Source organism: Aptenodytes forsteri, unplaced genomic scaffold, assembly GCF_000699145.1.
Source record: "Aptenodytes forsteri isolate BGI_AS27 unplaced genomic scaffold, ASM69914v1 Scaffold119, whole genome shotgun sequence".
NCBI lineage: Eukaryota > Metazoa > Chordata > Aves > Sphenisciformes > Spheniscidae > Aptenodytes > Aptenodytes forsteri.
This window is the reverse complement of record NW_008796165.1, coordinates 8969765-8989186: the sequence shown is the minus strand read 5'-3', so window position 1 is coordinate 8989186 and position 19422 is coordinate 8969765. Positions and strand designations below refer to the sequence as shown.

Sequence of the window (19422 nt, the reverse complement as noted above, 5' to 3'; positions counted from 1 at the left end):
GGATCCCATCCGGCCCCATAGACTTGTGAGCGTCCAGGTGGCATAGCAGGTCATTGACTGCTTCCTCTTGGATTACGGGGGGTTCATCCTGCTCGCCGTCCCCGTCTTCCAGCTCGGGGGGCTGAGTACCCTGAGGATAACTGCTCTGCTTGTTAAAGACTGAGGCAAAGAAGGCATTGAGTACCTCAGCCTTTTCCTCATCCTCAGTGACAATGTTCCCCCCTGCATCCAATAAAGGAATGTAGCAGATACTGTAAACACTGATTCAAATCCACTTTCGTCTCCTAGACCAGGCAGCATTTAGGACACTCCCTAGAGTGCCTACAGAAGTGCATTTGTACTTTAACAAGTGACAACAGAACAACAGAGTTGTTTGGACAGGACTACAATTGTAATCAGGTCTGTTTCCATGTCTGTCTTAGCTGACTGGAAAGTGCCTTGTAACATGCACAGTATTCTCTCTCTCCTCCTGCCTCCTCTACAGGCATTTTAAGTGCACATATGTAAGTTTTAAGAAATGGGAATCAGAAGTACTACAGTATCTGTGAATACCCAGGTAAAAATACCACCTTTACCAAAAACCTCAGTACAGAACAGTTACCAAAAAGTGATATCAGATATACCACATAATTTGTACAGGCTTGTAGAGTGAATGGGAACTAGTTCCTTCGAAAACAGTTTGCCAAATACTATTGATGGTGGCCTTTAACTAGTTCTAAGTTGCTATGAATGTCTTTTCAGAGATAAAATTACACTTTTCTTTCCGCTTTCATTACCAATTTTAAAAAGTTGAAAGTGCACCTACATCAGCTCCAGTGTTACTACGTGCAAGGACCAGCTATAAAAAGAGCTATATGTTTAACTTAACATGCAAGCTTCACAAGTTGTTACAAAAAGGTCAGGATGACTGTAATGCAATCCACAGAGCATTACCTCAGATGTGCCCAATTTCACCATTCGTATCGGTGAAGCAACACCAGAGTTGTTTAAATGCTGACATTAAGCATTTCACTGGGGATCACATTTACTGCAGTGCTAGTAATATTTTAGTTAACTCATTGTGGTGGATATTATATAGAGAAACAGCAAAAGGAGAAAAAAAATAAACAAGAAAAATCAATCCCATTAATTCCAGACTACTTTTCACCCTCATCTAAAAGAGGACGTCAAAATAAAATGCATCTCCTCTCCAGGACAAAAAGCCTTCTTGGTGCCAAGCACCAAAAGCTTAAGATTCTCCCCGCAAATAAATCTCCGTATTTCAGAATTAAACACATTTTCCCTTAGAGTAGGTTATTACATTTGCTACCAAACATTTCATTTCTCTGCAACTTTGTCCAGAAGCTTCTGGTACCAACTACTATCAGAACTAAATTTCAGGAATACCGTCTTGATCTCAAATCAGGAGTATGCTATCCAAGTTATTTCCAGCCTCTCCATTCTACAGAGCAGTTACTCACTGTCAATACAAACCTCTGTGGCATGTTGAAAGCCCAGAGGTTAGGGCAGCACAAAATAAACACTAAAAATAAATAGAACAAATAGGACCTAAGTTAACAGGGCTGAGGCACAAAGAGGGGGAGAAAGCTTGCTTTAATTTCATTAATACAGAATTGCAGGGTCTTAATCAAAAACTGTTATCGAGAGTCTGACCAGTAAAACAACTTTGTCAGAACAGTCCTTCTTCAACATGGGAAGAGTCCTCACAGATCTCTGGACAGTGTACCCTGGGAACAGTGTCTCATTACAGTTACAAGCTCTATAAAGAGTAGGAAAACAGTACTTTATGTGCAATTATATATTATGCCATGTTATTGTTTGGTCCCAAATAGATGTCTTTTCACTGTAGAAACAGTGATTTATAGGACAGGGATAAACAAGCATAGATATACTGCTGTCAAGAAGATTAAAAAACTGGCACAGAAAATACTTCTAATACTTTAGAGGAAAGCTGCTTTATATCTGGTAGAAGTTAATGACAATACACACATTCACATCGTACAAATTTATGCCAGAAAAAGGAATTAAAAGCAGGAAGGTTTGTCCAGTCTTACATTTAAGTACACTCAGGGGATTTATTTCCTTTCCCAACACTTGTACATTTCATCACATGCTCTCAAATCATTTTACAAACAAGACATTGGTGTTCTCATTTTGCAGATTGGAAAGACAGATTAAGAAACTGACCTTCACGTCATAGCAAGTTATTGCAAAAAGGTGATTACAGACAAGGATTACCTAAAACTTCTGTTCAGATAGTAAGAGATAGCTACCTGCTACAATCATTGTTCTTAATTTTTAAAAAATTTGTTGCCCATTATTAATATTTACATTTCTGAATAAAAACACCTGTGCAAGCCAAAAATGTGGTTAATCTTAACACATGTCCACATTTTGGAATTAATATTATGCATTTAACAGTAAAATTCCAGTAAATAAAGAGGACATAAAGAACTTTCATTACTCTCTTTTCCTGCCCCATTTAGTCAAAGCCTAAATGTAGTTTCTCCAGAGATCTGGAGTGAATACTCTAGGAATTCTTATTTTTCCCACTTTATGCTAGTGAATAATATACTAAGAAATAAGAATTTTAAGGGTAATATTATTTTAATACATACGATTTTTGCTGCAGACATGCTGCATGGCCCACACTGCCCATAACTGGACACCAGGTGTCATGAAACAGCCAAGTAGTGGAAAAAACGGATTGAAAGACCTATTAAAAAAAAAAAAGGAGAGGAAGAGCAACTCACTTTACTACTAGGTATTATTACTTCAGAGGTCACATGTTGTCTACTCATTCAGCTACAGGTTTAACTAGGAGAGACACTTGATAAACTAGAGTTTTAGATGCAGCAGGCAAGTCTTTTAATGTTTAAGACAATTACTAGCAAAAGTCATATATAGTGGATATGTGGTATGCTTTTACCATACTATCTGGATGCCTCCTGCTCCTTAAAAACAGGAGTAAAACCAGTGGAAGTTATAAGGATTAGATGGACAGTAATTATCTAATTGTACATTTTGGCCTCAAGCTTCTTTATCTAGGACAGATAGTGCTAACATAGTGCTAGCCAATATAACCTTACTGGTTAATCTTTGTGTCTGAGTCTTTTAGACATGCAGCTGAATACCTTTAGTAGAAAAGCAGGCAGAACAACATTATATTTTTCTTTTACAGGAGTCCCTAACCTTCTTTGCTCACAAAGGGAAAATTAACATGCTGTATATTTTAAGCCGATAGGTGTTCTTCCACTGGACAAAACCATGTCTGGCTAGTAACTCACTCTGCTTTGGGATCAAGTTTTAGATCTAGTTCAGTTTATTTTCCAAACTCTGAGTCAAGAGAATAGTTACCTGTAAGCCACCATCTCACATTCTGGGGTTGGCCAATTCAAAATGGCAGAATGCTGCAAAATACAGAATCAAGAACACTCATTGTTAAATACAAACTTTGAAAAAATGTTAGAAAAGTATGATAAAATTCACCATCATTTCTGTACCAGCTGTTCAAGGAGAGATGTCCTCTGGCTGCGACTTAATGTCCAGGCCTGCTCTCCTCGAGATATCAAATGAGCAATAATCCCTGCTGCAAAGTAGCTAACTTCCACCTCCACACTGTGCAGTAATTTACTGATGTGGTCTATAAAGTCCTTCCACATTAATTCAGAATGGAGTTCTTTAACTTCAGCTATGTTATTCTGGAGGGGAGGGGTGCGGGGGGAGAAAACAGAAAAGAGAAAATATCAACAGAAAGAATACGACATGAGAGAGATAAACATAAACTTGAACTACATTATGTAAGTAAACACATATAGACACCAGAATGAGATCTTCATACATCCAGGTGACCACCAGATGCCAAAACACTACTTTTGCTTTTGAAAACTTTTCTGGTCTAATGCAGAAATTTGCCTCAAAACAAAGAGGTTTTCTCATAAATAATTTTAGGCCATTAGCATGCAGAGTACACTAAAGTAAAGGCTAGTTTTAACATTCTTGAACACACTCAATTTCAGCAAACTTCAGCAGTGCACAATTCTGAATTCCATTGATTTTCAACCTACTTTTTGTATTTGGACTCATCTGAAGCCTTACTCACTGCTCTTTCTTAAAAGCTCTTTTTGTTTACTGTAACCATCAATTTCAATATAACTGGTGCTTTTGGAGAATTGGTAAAACAGTCCAAAACAATGTCAATTATGAATAATGCACACTATAAAGATTAAAGAAGAACGTAAAAATATTAGGCAAGTTTTCAGATTAACATGGGGTTAAAAAAAAAATCAGTTTTTAAAATTATATATCTCAAGGCTTTTTTGTTTTCATCTCACCAGAAGTCCAAGAACTTTCTGTTGAATGGATGATTCAGACGGAAAAGACTGTGGAAAAAAGAAACAAAACTATAGGTGACTATTTATGCTTATTATTGAAACAATGTTAATTACAAACCTATGTTGATAATCCACCACCAAAACTGAATTCTTTACCTCTAAGACTCTCATGAAAAGTTCTAGCCCTTGATTCTCAATGAAGTGCCGACATGTTGTTGGAGATTCATCAGTGAGGTTCCAAAGTGCACTCAATGTGAACTTGAGGGTAGTATCTACAAGATTCTGATTTGTTTTCTGTTTAACTATTTGTAGAAGTTGCTGGAAAAAAACAATCAAAAAATCCCAGTTATGATTGCGTATCAAAAAATTAGTAGTTCCTCTGCTTCTTTCTGCACCAACTGGGGTAATGCATAGCTATCATTTATATGCAGAGTAAAGATCTACACGTTTAGGGTCAAACTATACAAAATAAAAAACAGCTATTAAACTTTTTACCTCCCCTTTGAACATGGTTACCTGCTAGAGGAACTCCTTTCTTTTCACCATAATTACATGTGTAGTACTATTACAGACGGCACAAAGCCATCCACAGAACTGTGGACCCCACGTGAACACTGACAGCACTAACCACTTACTTCAAATATTCTCTTTTTGAGCATCTTTCATCTTATACAATGGATTTCAAATCAAGAGATGTCTTGCTATTTTACTTTGTATTAATTGTGTCAAGTTTTTCCACTTTGGCTTCTTTTCATCTATGATAATACGTCTCATTGTCACTGTCTCTGGTATTATCTCTAACAAATTCTCTAGGCTTTTCTCTTCTAAAGAACTTTCAAATGAATACAGGTTAATGTGTTCTTAGAATTCTATCTACTTATGTTTATTTTGTATCTAAGGAATACTGTTAGCATGAATAGCTGGAGAGGATGGTATTTTTGACTGTCAGGAAAGTATCTGACTTACCCTAACAATGAAGAGCTCTGCACCAAGTTGAGCTGTTTGCTCTGTTGAAAGCTGTAAACAAACAAAACCATATCAACAATTTTTTAGATTTCAGAAATATTATCCTATCACCTCAAAGCTTAAATTTCATACCTTTGCAGCAAGAATGGAAATTATGGCTACAGCCATCCTTTGCATGTTTTGATCTTCGTGATTACACAGCCACTGCATAACAAGTTTGGCTGCTTCAAACCTGGAAGTTAAAAATAAATTCAGTTTTTAGAAGTCTCTTAAGTCTTACTAAAAGAAAATGTACACAGACAACACACCAGCTAGAAATGCATGCAAGACAAAATAAACTGGAAGAAGTATGCCTTGTACCAAAAAAAACAGTAGAAACACACAGTGAAATTACAGGTATTGCATGAGCCTCAGTCAGCTTTGAGTTGTTTGCTTAGGGTCTCTTACTTCCAATTATGTATCAAAGTGCACAGAATTGCTTCCAAAGAAGGAAGAAAAATTTGGCACAGTCTTCTGAAACATCAGACCAACACACTTCAAAGCATTTGGGCAAAACATTTAAGTAGAAAAATCTCTGCAAAAAGCAATCCCATAGTTCCCCAGAGAAATCCTGACTTCTGTTACACACAATTAGTGATAGACACTAATCCAGGTGAAGTAAAAAAAAAATTCCCGTACACCAAAGGATTTTTTTCAGACCTATATTCAATCGTGAATTACAGGCCCAAAATAATATAGACCAGACAAATTCAGCACACTGGAATGCTTTAAACTGACCAAAACTGAGACCAGAAACAAACCTTCTGAAGGAACAGACAAAAAAGTATTCTGCAATGCTACAACTCATTTTAACTGACATATAAAACTTGCCTGTTAAATGGAACATCCTGAAGTATTCTGTCACTGCATAGTGAAAGAAGGCAATTCTTTTGCAGCTATGAGAAATGAAAAAGAATTACTTCAGAGACATACATATTTCGGAATACTTTCTTGCTATGAATCATTAAACATATTTCCATGAGGTCATGAGATGTGGAGAAACTTTTTGTAAGATCCACAAGACAGGGAATCCTACAGAAAATTAAGAAATTTCATCTTTTACCTGTTGATGATTTGGGAAGTGTTCCATGGCCTTCAGGAGCAAGTGAGTAACATCGGCCAGAAGCCGCACAGGCATGCCTGCTGCTAAATCTTGCTTGGTTAGGTTGAAGACACAAGCACTTGCTGCTAACTGCACGGGCAAGTTCAGGGGGTGATTTCTCATTCCAATAACCACAAGCTGAAATGCAAGAGTTTTGCCTACATTAGTTAGTTACACGTTTGCACACACACCTCGAGAGCAATCCACTGTTGCTTGAGGCCACAACAATGACTCACAGCACCCAATTTCTGCCTCCCTTTTACTTAAGTGAAAAATCCATCTGGTGTGATTTTAATTCTCGGGAAGAACACTTCCTTCTGCTCAGTGATTCAAAGCTGACAACTTCTATTTCTACAAGTCCTTTTGCACTGGTTGCAGCAGCCTCTCAAAGGAAATGCTGCGTGGAATGAAAGAGATTCCTAGAAAGATCCAGGGTTTGCTCTCCACACTGGGATAAAAATCACCAAACCCTTTCAGAGATGAATGAGGTAGGACAGAGTTTCTGCAGTGTAATGGTAATTATGTAGTGGCTTGTTGTTTGGTGACTAGCCATTTCAGATCACATCCTAAGCTGCTAGGTCAGGATATATTTTTTGCACCTTCTTCCTGAATTATGTTTTTGGCTACGTATGTTGATTGTGGTCTCAAGTAAGAAAATATTTTTCTTGTTGATTATTGATTGACAAAGTCTTTTTGATACTGAAGCCAACAAAATCAAGGTCACTTGTTCAACTTCAAAGAGGATAGGAAAAACAAAAATAATCTGTCCTACTGATGCCTCTTTTTATGATCACAGTAAAAACTAAACCATTCCTGGTGTTCTAGACATGGAAAGCCAATGCCTAGAATGGATTTCTAAGGAAGTTTCTAGGATTTTCCAAGTTAGAGCCCAATATAGAACACTAACAATATTTATTCACTTGCTATCATACTGGAAGGTGACAGTGGAGAGAAATATCACTAAATGCCTTCCTTATTATTACTGCTTTGTAAGCATCAGCAGAAGGCACTGTTGTACCTGGGGAATAAGACTAGACAGACCTTTGATTTGACCCAGTACAGATATGTTCTAATGACACAATTCACCATCTAAGGACAATTTCATATCATATTCAAAATTACATGAAAAAATTAATTTAGATGCTACTAGATTTAGATAGTATACATTAGTCCAGATCAATTTTACCTAACATAAAACACTGCAGGGCATCTTCTACATAACTTGTTGAAATAGTTGTTAATTTTCATCCGACATTAAAATTTTAATCTTAAAAATCACAACAAAAAAAATGTAAAAGCTTATAAAATAATTCATACCAGGGTTTTGGGGATGGGCTCAGTTTAAGGAACAATGCATGACAATCATCAAAACTATATTATTTTACCTTTAAAATTTCAGGCTTTGTTTTTTCCATTACATGCGTCAGGCTGAATAAATGAAAGAGTGCTTCTCTCACAAAGAAGGCCCGTTCACTGTAACGCTTCAGTGCTTCAGAAATCTGAGTTTCATTTGCTTCTCCAGACACCTATGAACAGAGAAGTAATCTTTAGTTCAAGATGTCATCTTTTTACTTTAAAAATTTTGTTCTTAAAAAGCGCAAAGCTGCAGTTTCAAAGGGGGCGATATTTTTAGCCAAATCCTTCAGTAAGCAAATGATTACTTTATCTGACCATATTAATCCAGAACTACACAATCTTCAAATATTCTTCATAAAGAGGAATCTGCATTATAAATAAGCCAAAGTTAGGCTTCAGCCATGTCTTTAAGCAGAACTGTATGAAACCGCTAAGTAAAAATAGCACTTCATAACTAACAAAAGCTGCTTATGATGCACCAAATGCCTAAAAGCACTACTTGTAACTGAATGCTCTGTCAAATGCTGCTGATAAACTGATGAAGATGGTATTCTGGCTGTAATTTTTTGGCTCTGGGTTCTAGCTCTGGCGATAAGAAAAGATTTCCATTCTTTGTCTACATCAAGTTTCCTATAAGCTATTATCTGTAGTAATAGCTTTCCAGCACTGTATTAAAGAACTAACCATTGCTCTCTGCTAAAGAAGTAATTCTTAAAACCAGACTTTAAATACATGTGAAAACTAAACAAGCTAACTTAAGCAAAGACTGCATTAGAAGCTATCAGCTGTTGACTAATACGAGCTTAAGTTCAGAATATTAAATCAGCAACTAGCTGCAAATTTTTTCCACCTTCCAATCTGCTATATTTTCCATTTAACTATATTTTATCTACTTTATAACTGTAAGTTGTATAGCTGTAGACGGTTTGTTCCTCAGTCCTACTATTTAATGAATCATTGCTGCAATCACTGTTTTTTTAAATTCTTAGGGAAGCATGCAGAACTTGTTCTACTTAATGTGTCACATAAGGGAAAGCAAATGTTCATAGATTGAAGTGTCACATTCTGTGCATTCTCTATTGTACAGAGCCAAATTTTTTGAAACTTGCTAGATCAGGAATATATTACAGCCTTGAGAGAACTGATACCATCTTGGATTTTGTTTTGTATTCTCTACTGACTAGAACAGGGCAATCATATTTACTGACATGTTTTGCGGCCAATTATACACTATATGAAGAATTTCCACTTGGCTTCATGTTCTCAACTATAATGTCTGCCTTCAATCTTTCAAGAATTTTCTATAATTAAATTTCACAGGACTGCTGTAAAGACAGTAATATTTTACTTCTGCTGTCTCCATGAGTGCTGTGTCCTGTTTATTCTTTAGCAGTATCTAGACCAAGCAGCTGAGTATTTCAGTATAGTCACTAATGAATTTCAGGTCACCAAAAAAAAAAAAGGGGGGGAGGGACCCAATCACTGCCTACAGTCTCTTCTTGACAACTATGCCTTAAAAAAAGAAACAAGAAAGAAATGCAAACTGCTTTTTGCTAACTATACGGCTACAAGTCCATCATGATTTTCACATTATTAAAACCTTCTTCCTTCCTACCTTTTCATAGCACAGTCACTTGTATGAAGCATGTATTCTAAATAGCAAGGATTATATTGAATTATTTTATACCAAACATGAGGTATAATTTCCTGATGCCATACATCACCAAACAGGAACTTGCTTTCTCCAACAATGCATTTCAACATTCATACACATCGCTATCAGCTGTGACAACTAAGTACTCAAGAGACTCAGCCATTAACAACTGTCAAAAGTTCAGGGGGGGGGATAAAATTGTGTAGCTGTGTTACCTCACTTGCTTATAACAAGAGCATTCCGAATTTTAAAATTGAAGTGCAAAACTCAACTTGCACAGGAGACAGACTAAACTATGGACACATTATGCAAACTCTTCCTCACTCCCCCTGCAGTTTCCATCATCCTCATGGCACAGTAGAAAACACAACTCAGAATCAGAGATTATATACCACTGACATCGACATGTCTAAAATCTCTTTTTCTTCTTTAATTCTGACCCCTTCATATCAGGGACAGGATAGGCTCATTCTCCAGTAAGTGCATGTATATTCTACAGAACAGGGAACAACGTCTTGTTGCCTGGCACTAAAAGATAAATAGATGCACTTCATCAATCTCATCCTAAGGGGCTGAGTAATTTAGGATTTGTTCAAGAGGAAGTTTTTTGTCCTAAGTAATTGCTTCTTTCATGTTTATCACCAAAAGACCTTTCAAGGTAGGTAGAAATATTGTAATAGGAAATAGAAGTGGTGATGGAGTACAACAGCAGCTCAGTTATTAAGTTTTATTGTATCTGCTGTGTTCATCATGAACTGCTCAGCTTATGCAAATTGTACCTCCACCTCTTACATATTGCTGCCTTATGCTAGATACTGTGCTGGAATCCAGAGAATATTTTTCCAGTAAATGACTTCAGACTAGACAAAGTTCAGTTCTCTCAGATCCGTTATGTTAAATCAGGATCTAAGGCTCACTGAAAAGGCACAGGAGATAGATGCTTCTTACAATAGTATTATGTAAATTTAGCAGTTTCTGTGCCAGAATTAAGTAGGAATTTGACATAAAGTCAGTAATTACAATTAACAGTTAAAAAAAAAACCATACAGCCTCCTTCTGAAACACCTACATACATTTGTTACAAATGATTAGTTCTATTTTTCCTGCACATTGTAATTTTTCAGTAAAATTAATTCCCCCGCTTAACCTTTAGGTTTCCTTCTCCTGTTAGGAATTCTGAGTAGCCGGCATCAGTAGCTAGCAGTCCTACAAACTGCATTGTGGGACGTTGCTGAATAAAAGCTTCTACAGCTTTATCCGTAACATGTTTTCTTCCAGAAATGTCCAAAGACACAAGGTTAGGCAAGATATCTTTCTGTTCCAGCAAACGAAGTGCTATGTCTGATGTGAACTGTTTGTCATCTGAAATATCAAGGTGATTCAGGTATTTTAGTTCTCTTATAACATCCAGAATCTGGGTTGTGGTCATTTTCAAGCATTTCAGGTGGTGCATGGTCAAAGACTTGAGTCGGTCTTTGCAGGTGAGGAGTGCTGTTATGTCAGTAACAGAGGTGTTCGATATATCCAGACTTTCTAACCTAGGAAGTGAAGCAACATCTGCCAAGTCCTCATTGTAGAACAGAACATTGGTAATACTCAATGCACGAAGCCCAGACAACTGACTGAAGCACCTCTCGTATGGGTCTTCCAAAGAAAGAGTTAGTGAGTTCAGCACAAGGCATTGCAGATTTTGTTGGATCCATTTATTGCTGCCAAGTCCACTTATAATGTCTGTGATTGTTATATCAGCATTCACCCCAGTAGCATCAAGTTCTACCAGCTTATGATGGCAGAATGCTTTCCGGAAAGCCACAGCAGAGATTTTCGCTTTCCGGATACAAGCTCGTTTCAAACGCATCTGGTTGCCTCGGAAGATGCCCACAGTTCCATCATTCAGAAGCCCTGTTGGAAAACAGCATTAGTGTTTGGCTCCAATGTTATAGAACACCACTTTTATTTTAAGAACCCAAAGGGTACAAAGCGTTAACAAAGAAAATTAATTGCGAAGTAGTTTGTCTTGGATCATTATGCCATGATCCCAAAATTTTATATTTGAGATTCCACTTTTAAGATTACGATCTCACTTTCGGAAAATGCCAGGTTTAAGAATAGGACAGATAAATTAAGATGTCATATATACACATTACCTGTTTGTTTCAGAACATTCAACATGCAGTAAATAAAATGTGGATATGATTCAAAAACATTCAGACTGCTGCCTGTATTTTCTAACTAGCTAGAAATGTGTTTAAAACAGAATTTCAAAATTTCTGAAAGTTATTCTTCCCTGGTCACAGTTCCATTAATCTCATGATAGTAGCAGCAATTAATGACCAGTTCTCATCTTGCTTTAATTCCATTGAATAATTTAGCATTTGATTGAATTCATAAGTAAGATCAATACACTAAGCTAAGCTAATTAAGTTCTTCTATATATCCCTCATGAAGAAGGTAGGAGCATTGCTCAGAAACAAGCTGAATGTGAGAAAGAAACCTAAAAAGTGATTCAAAGAGGAGAAAGAGGAGTACAAGGAGAGAGTGGGAAGGAGTGAAAGACAGCAATGAAAAAAGGAAATGCAACAATCTTGTTTGAGATTATTATCTTTTTGCTCTGTAGCAAGAAGACTGCATAAGTAGTCTTCTCTTGCAGCATACTGGCAACATCTTAACTGAAATAATAAATTTAGTTCCATGCACAGGATAATCCAAAATGTATTGAAAACACTGAGTTTTCACATTTGTATCTTATCAACAGAAGGATTACTGCTTTATAGAAAGCCATGAGAAGGGTATAGTTGCACAAGCATGCACACAAAAGGAGTAGGAAGAACATGTCCTTCTAGTTTCACTCTAGAGGGTTATAAAAGTCAACACTCCCGTTTTTTATTGCTTATCTTCAAGCATACTGAACACAGAGAAGAAACTGAAAATGCAATATATTTGAATAAAAACATCATTGCCACTACAGTTTGGATTTAAGTCATGAGCTAGTAATTGCCTCTGTGACAAAGTCAAATTAATATTAAGATTTGCAGAGCTTTCTAAAGAGCAAACCGTTTAGGCATTGCTGACCAAGTAGTCGGGGCATTCCTCTTTTGCAGAGAAAGCAAAAATATGGGGTGAAACAATTCGTACCCAGCAGAAAAATTAAATGTGATAAATAATTATAATTTGGTTAAAGTATTGTTAAATTACGTCTTAATTTTTGCTAATCTTTTCATTTAAGAATCAAGGTAGGCTTTCTCACTGGCCTACCTTAGCCACACCCTGTTTACCTGGCATGCACTTTTTTGACATCCTGCACTCTGACACAGTGTTTGTGATGTTTCAGTGTCTGGAACTGCCTTCATCACCACTAGCACTGGTAATAAGTTTCTGATAATTCAGTTTCCGTGAGTCTGATTTCTTAGGACCACTCTAAATAATTACTTATCAGAAAGTAATGTATGTTGAAGATGAAGAGGTTTTTTGGGTTTGTGGTTTGGGTTTTTTTAGGACCATTCCTTCTGTTATATCTGACTAGAACAACTTGAAAAAACTAGAACACCAGTATTTGCACAATAAGACCAATCAAATCTGCACCTATAGGATAGGGTGCTCGGTCTGTTTAAAGTAATTTTTCTAGGGTAATGTCTCATCTCTAAATAGAAGTCTCCAGGATCTCCAGGAATGGGTCTCCTGCCTCTTCTCTAGGGTAATCTATACATTCACTCTTTTCATGCTAAGAAGCTTTTATTGACACAACATTTTCCTTCGTAATGCTTAAAGCAAGGAAAGGAGAGGGAAGCCCCCTCCTCAAAGATGTGCTGACAGAGAACATGACAGGCCAGTACCTAAAACATAAGAACACCACACAGTGTGGTTTTTACAGATGTTTATTCTACTCTTGAAACTGACTGCTTTTGAGCAAATAATTCCACTTCAACAAAAGTGCCGAAAGAGATGAGAAACTGTTTTAATGAAAATCACAAGATTATTTCCTAGTTTAATCACAAGGACACACAGTAAAGAAAATTCAATTGATTGCTTTACAGGAGATACTGAAATATTTGAGTGGTGCTAAAAGTAGTAGAATCAAATCTTTTTTAAAAGTGATTGAAAGAAGATCTATTAAAGAATATTCAATTAGAAGAACATTAAATTAAAATCATAAACCCAAGACAAAGGACCTTCTATTTAGAACTATCTATATGGCAACGCAACATTCAGCTGAAGCTGTGGAAAAACCAAAGTAACAGAAACTCTCTATTAAGAGATTAAGGAACACAGTTTTAACAGCTACAACAGCAGATTCTACTAGAAAATACACCAGAACTGCAGTGTCACAGTCCAGTAAAATATTTTCACTGATGACCAACAAATAATTGTTTTTACCATGAAATGCCACTGTCTGCAGCAATCGATCAGCCACTTCTTGAGGAAACATTCCTGGCTCCTGCAGGCATAGTGTTCCATCTTGCCTTTCTGTGCAAAACTTCTCTAGGTTGGCAGTCAGGAAATTCAAACAAATATCAAGTAAAGAATAAGGAGACGCTTCCTCCTGTCATAGGCAAAACATAATGAAACAAAGGAGATTTAGTCAAATCATTCTCTCTGTCTATGAATCTTCCATTCCTCTGTAATATTGGTTTTAGGCAAATCATTCTTTTTTGTTAGTCTAATTCTCATTGGAGCAGGCAAATACGACAAAAGGAGACGTCCCCCTTAGAGCCACACAAATGTGTAAGTCAGGTCACACAATAAACAACTGGCCAAACTGATGGGCAGCCTCCTCCCCCAGCCACCCCCAGAACCACATCCAGTCTGGTCTGTTATGCTTGAGCCCTGCCTGCGTTCAGAGAAAGAAAAGTAATTGCTGGTACGATTATTTGAATTTATGAAGTCTACTGGGAATTAATCAATCAAGACAGACTGAAAGAAGATTTAAATCAAATTTTGCTTCTTGATTTAAACTATTTTAATCTTTCATTTAGGTCAACCCACATTTGAAGTCTACTACCAACCTACATGAGAAATGTAGATACATTTCAAATGTTGTTCAGAGCAATTTTTGATACTGAAATGGACAGCTAGAGCTTCAGATCAAAAAAGGAAACTCAAAAAGAACTATTATATTGCTGCATGAAATTTGGAATTAAAGTAACAACTAGTACAGTATTCCTTCTGATTATAGATACCAATTTCCTCCTTTTTATGCTAAGCACCTGGAATCATCTACAGTAGAACCCTGGGTACAAAGGACAAGGCAGAATATGAACTTGAACTTTTCCTTCAGTTTGAGATTGTACATTGATATATGAAAATCTCAAAGGTTTTTTTATTCAATGTCTAATAATAGCCTACTGTTTTCAGTCACACAGATTAATCAACATAAAGAATGACTCGCAGCACTGTGAATCATCCCCAGCACTACACAAAAGAAGGCCGAGTGACTGGTACATACTCCCCCAGACAATTTTGAAAATAACAGCATCAACTGTTCCCAGATCTCATCTGTAGCAAAAATTGTAGCTTGCCTTTTATACTGAAAGTTCTGGATAATTTCACCTTTCCTAGTTCATTTAACTTCTCTTCTGTTGCCTCATTTGCCTAATATGCTCATCACAGAAGTACAGAAATATATAAAAGATTATATAGAAGAAATATAAAGAAAATGACAGAAATAAGTCTTCTAAAATAAGGTGCATATATTTGAAGACTGGGAGGTACCATGTTGGGGCAAAGATGGAATGGAGCTTGTCTTTAATGAATCATGTATTGACAACGAGAGACTGCAGTTTAAGAGCTCCTGAAGACTTAAGTGCAGGTTTGGGAACCAGAGACTCCAAATTATTCAAATACAAGCTCTTTCTGCAGTTTTTGACACGCAACTTTCAATTCCTTTGACTCGATTTCACCAAGTGCTTAATTGTTTGGTTTGTTTTTTTAAAGCTTATTACATTTTATTGTTGAAGAAACGAGTAATTTTGTGACGCAACTTGCTCATGTTACCAGAAAACAGCAATTTTGGCTGCATCCAATCTTAAGCTGGTATGAAAAGGAAAGACAGAATTCGGAACTGTTAACGTCTTTTGTTTCTTTATAATGTGCAACAATGCCTGAAATATTTCTAAAGAGAAAAAACAACTAATTATTTTAAAATAGTACATTTTTTGAAGGAAAGGGGAAAATTTTCTTTTTAACCTGAAATTAATACACACACCCAGGACTTACATTACAGATGCTGATTCAAACAAAAATCAGAATCCTTACTGAAAGGCACATGAAAATTATTGCCACTGAAGCAAAGACATCCTCATCTCCCATTAGATCTTATGCTTCTAATTTGATGCCTAAATATGACAAAAACAGAATACTGGCTCTCTTCATTCCGTCTGGCGCTGTTCCATAATTTCTGCCAGAAGAGCTAAAACACTTTTATATATCAGTGAGCAAATTCCAATGAGAATTTTTAACTTTGCAGATTGGCCGCTAGCATATGATTCAGAAAACTATTTTTTCAACCAGTACCTCTAACTGGCCAATCTATAATTTGGAGATATTGTTTTAATTTTTGTATAAAATATTCACTTTAGAAGTCTATACAGGATATCTCCATACAATAAAGGAACAAAATCCACAAGAAGGGATCAATTACACTTGCAAACACCACAGTATCATTTTTATTAACTCCACTTATACCAGTTCTAGGAGACATTTGTAATGTTTCTTCAACTTGCTGCAAAAAAGCTGACGAAACACACCTAACGAAGGCTCCCAAGGTAACCTGGGCAGATAGGCAAAACATTTTTATCTATACATAATAAAATCCCTTGACAAACATCATAAAAACAATTTCCTAGACTGTCTGCTACTGAAATAGAACAGCTTGAATGCAGCCTGTAAACCTTTCGTGTGAGCCAGCAGCATTCCTTTTCTCAACTCCTCTTTACTTGTGGAGAATATTGCCCAGTTAAAGACCTCATAGTAAAAGTCTTCAGTTGTATTTAAGCTCTTACAAGGTTAGGATTTAAGTGGTTCCTTTCTCTAGCTATGCTTTTGAACGTCAACTTGAAAACAAACCTGGCATTTGTTTTCAGCTCATTTCACTTTCTGGTTCTAATACTAGCGAGACCCTGTAAATGTGTGTCAACCACAACACAGGGGGGTTTTTTTATTTATTTACTAAAGATCATTCAGCAATATTTGACTAGAACTTTTATTATGTATATTTGACTTCATAGCCATCTTAACTACCTGATACTTCCATGTAACCTCACGGTTTCTTTCATTCTATCAAATTAATTCAGTGGCCAGAAAATAAATATAAAAAAAAAATCCACAAAACACAGCATTATGCATTTTATGAAGCAAGTCACATATTAAAACACATATTAATAAGAGTAATCTGACACATCTAAAATCAACTACCTTATGGAATAGTAAAAAAAATAGAATAATTTCATTTAGATGGGCTTTTCAAGACTTATTTCAATTAATTCTTTAAAAAAAAAAAAGATAATTTTGTAAGTGCTTAATATAACCAAGGCAAACAAAAAAGTGTCCAGGAGGGGTGAGGGGGGATTAAACTGCATGGCTACTGGCATCTAACAGTAATCCAATACACCAGTGGACTGAAATGCAATACGAACTTCAATATGGTGTTACCCAGTTCAGCTTACAGCTCATACACTAGCGTAGTTGGAAAGGTTCTCACAAAGAACACTATCCTCCACATTTTCTTTTAAAAATTCCTTGAATCAACTTTAAATATTGCTAGAATATATTTACCCTGTTTTTCAAAATGCAGTTAAAAAGAAAAAAGACCTTAGGGGGACATCTTAAAGTACCTGGAATAAGTTAGAGAAACTTAAGCCCAACATTATGCCTAGATTAACTGGCTGAGTGTGAGTATAAAAACAAAATCCTGTTCCTTTGGGGAAGCATCACCACGCAACCACCTGCTTATACAACAATAACTAAAAAAGAGACAGGTTTAACTGATGTTTTCCATCAGTAATTGCAATCTAACTCTGCACAAGAAGTAAATTCCACTGCTGTGTGGGCCTTTTTCACTATAGGTGTTGTGATCCTACCAACTTCAGCCTGAAAGATTCAGTTCTTTCTGACTTTGTGTCTCAGACTCGTTAAATCTCATCTTTTTTTTCCATAGGTAGTTCCCCCCCCCCCCAATAAACCAGTATAAAACATTGGAAGGAGTTGGACTTGATGATCCTTATGGGTCTCTTCCAACTTGAGATATTCTGTGATTCTAAGACAAATACCAATTTCAGCTCCAACAGAACCACTTCTATGATGTGCTCCCCAATTTTTATGCCCAATTGCAGACTCAGTATGACAAAACCCAAATGTGTAAGGGCTCTGTATGCCAGGTCCATCTGCTTTTTTCTCTTTGAAATCTCAAAGAAGGAGATGGGGTACAGGATAAGGGACTTCTCAAATCATGGCTGCTTTCTCTTTCAAAAAGTTAGCAGGAAATAAGAGGTAATTTAGAGCGTTAATCTTTGATCTTGGACATACCATGTTTCTCACTGTTTTCCACCTCTCCACAGCCCCAACACTTTACTTACTTTCTTAAAATGAACATTCTTAAAACAATCAAGAAATAGCAACTCAAGTAACAGTCATCAAAATTCTTCTGAGTACTAATAAAGAAAGGGAAAGGCAGTGAAAAATAAACAGTTCTGTGATTTATGTTATGAAGAAAGCTTTATGATTATCTTACTTAAATTAAATTGAATGAAACAGAAGTAGGCAATTCATTAACCAGACTCAAGGAAGGATTATGCTCAAAACTCAAATTTAATATTAACTATTCTGGCACAAGTGGGAACATACTGATTAAAGTTGCTAGTGATACAGAGTTGGCAGAGATCACGAGAGGTCTGTGCCACAGTAAAAGTACATAGTAAGGCCACGTATTTCAAGATTAATATCAAGAAGGTCAGGTATGAGTTCATCAATTAGAAATGACTGGAGAGAAGAACCTGAATGGTTTGTTTAACCACAAGAAAACAACGTGAGGCAGCCAAAGAAGGTATAAGGAGAAGCATCAAGCAAAAATAAGGAAGTATTATGTCATTTTCAAGCCACTTGGAGATCTCATGGGGCTATTTATGTTGAGATACCTGCACCATTTCAGTTTGAACATAGCAGCTACTAGAAAAAAAAGCATGTTGGGAGTAGGAAACAAAACCAGCTTTTCTTAGCCTAGCAGATCAAAAGGCAAGATACGAATGCCCCCTATAAATACAGCATAGTGAATAAAAACTATAGAAGGAAATAAGCTATTAAGGTGAAGCACAGTGCCAGCACAGCAACAAAGGTGCATAGAAATGCCATGAATTAGAATTTTGCCATAAATTCAGGTGTCAGTACATAGCTCCAAAACAAACAAGTTCTACCCTAGTCCACTGAATAGAACAGCAGGCGCAAAAGGTACCTACTTTTAAAATAAAGATCAAAAACTTATTAGGGGATTAAATGAAATTATACTTTTACTAACAAGGGATGAGACTAGGTAACCCAGGAAGTCCCTGCTAGTCCTTTAAAAGCAAATATGCACACTCATCTCTCAGAGGAACAATCAAAACAGCACCCATATGCTCTGCTCTGAGGCCTGTCTTCAACAGAGAAAGGCTGTGTTTCTCCATCGCCAGTTTTGGCCAGCTCACTGCTGTAAGAGCACGCTACTACACATCACACAGATCAGCAAGGCCCACGTACCATGCATACCACAAAACCCGTGCTTTCGGTGGCACGGCTTTTTCCAGACAGTCCCTGGACAAAGCAAGCCCCAGAGGGGAAAGTACTGTTTGAGAGTTGGACTGCACCCAGACTGGGGGGGAGGCAGGAGCTGGAGAAGGCAGACACGGCTGTCCTGTCCTGCCCTTCACGCCGGCCGGCCGAGAAGCTCGGCCCGCCGGGCTGCCCCCCCGATCCTTTGCGGCGGGAAGCCGGCCGCACCGCCG

The 19422-nt window shown here is 36.9% G+C and overlaps 1 protein-coding gene across 1 annotated transcript in view; it reads right to left on the bottom strand.

Annotated features, from left to right (window-relative positions):
- The window catches only part of LOC103905633 (protein zyg-11 homolog B), a 23814-nt gene extending 4507 nt beyond the window's left edge, over nucleotides 1–19307 (bottom strand). The window contains exons 1-13 of the mRNA XM_009287377.2: nucleotides 19178–19307; nucleotides 13826–13991; nucleotides 10599–11353; nucleotides 7827–7967; nucleotides 6403–6579; nucleotides 6171–6235; nucleotides 5433–5532; nucleotides 5301–5351; nucleotides 4491–4652; nucleotides 4335–4382; nucleotides 3504–3701; nucleotides 3358–3410; nucleotides 2619–2716 (exon numbers count right to left, since the gene is read on the bottom strand). Of these exons, the coding sequence (XP_009285652.1) occupies nucleotides 2619–2716; nucleotides 3358–3410; nucleotides 3504–3701; nucleotides 4335–4382; nucleotides 4491–4652; nucleotides 5301–5351; nucleotides 5433–5532; nucleotides 6171–6235; nucleotides 6403–6579; nucleotides 7827–7967; nucleotides 10599–11353; nucleotides 13826–13991; nucleotides 19178–19180 (2017 nt within the window). The 5' untranslated portion in view covers nucleotides 19181–19307. The remainder of the gene's footprint in view (nucleotides 1–2618; nucleotides 2717–3357; nucleotides 3411–3503; nucleotides 3702–4334; nucleotides 4383–4490; nucleotides 4653–5300; nucleotides 5352–5432; nucleotides 5533–6170; nucleotides 6236–6402; nucleotides 6580–7826; nucleotides 7968–10598; nucleotides 11354–13825; nucleotides 13992–19177) is intronic.
- Nucleotides 19308–19422: the final 115 nt, after the last annotated feature.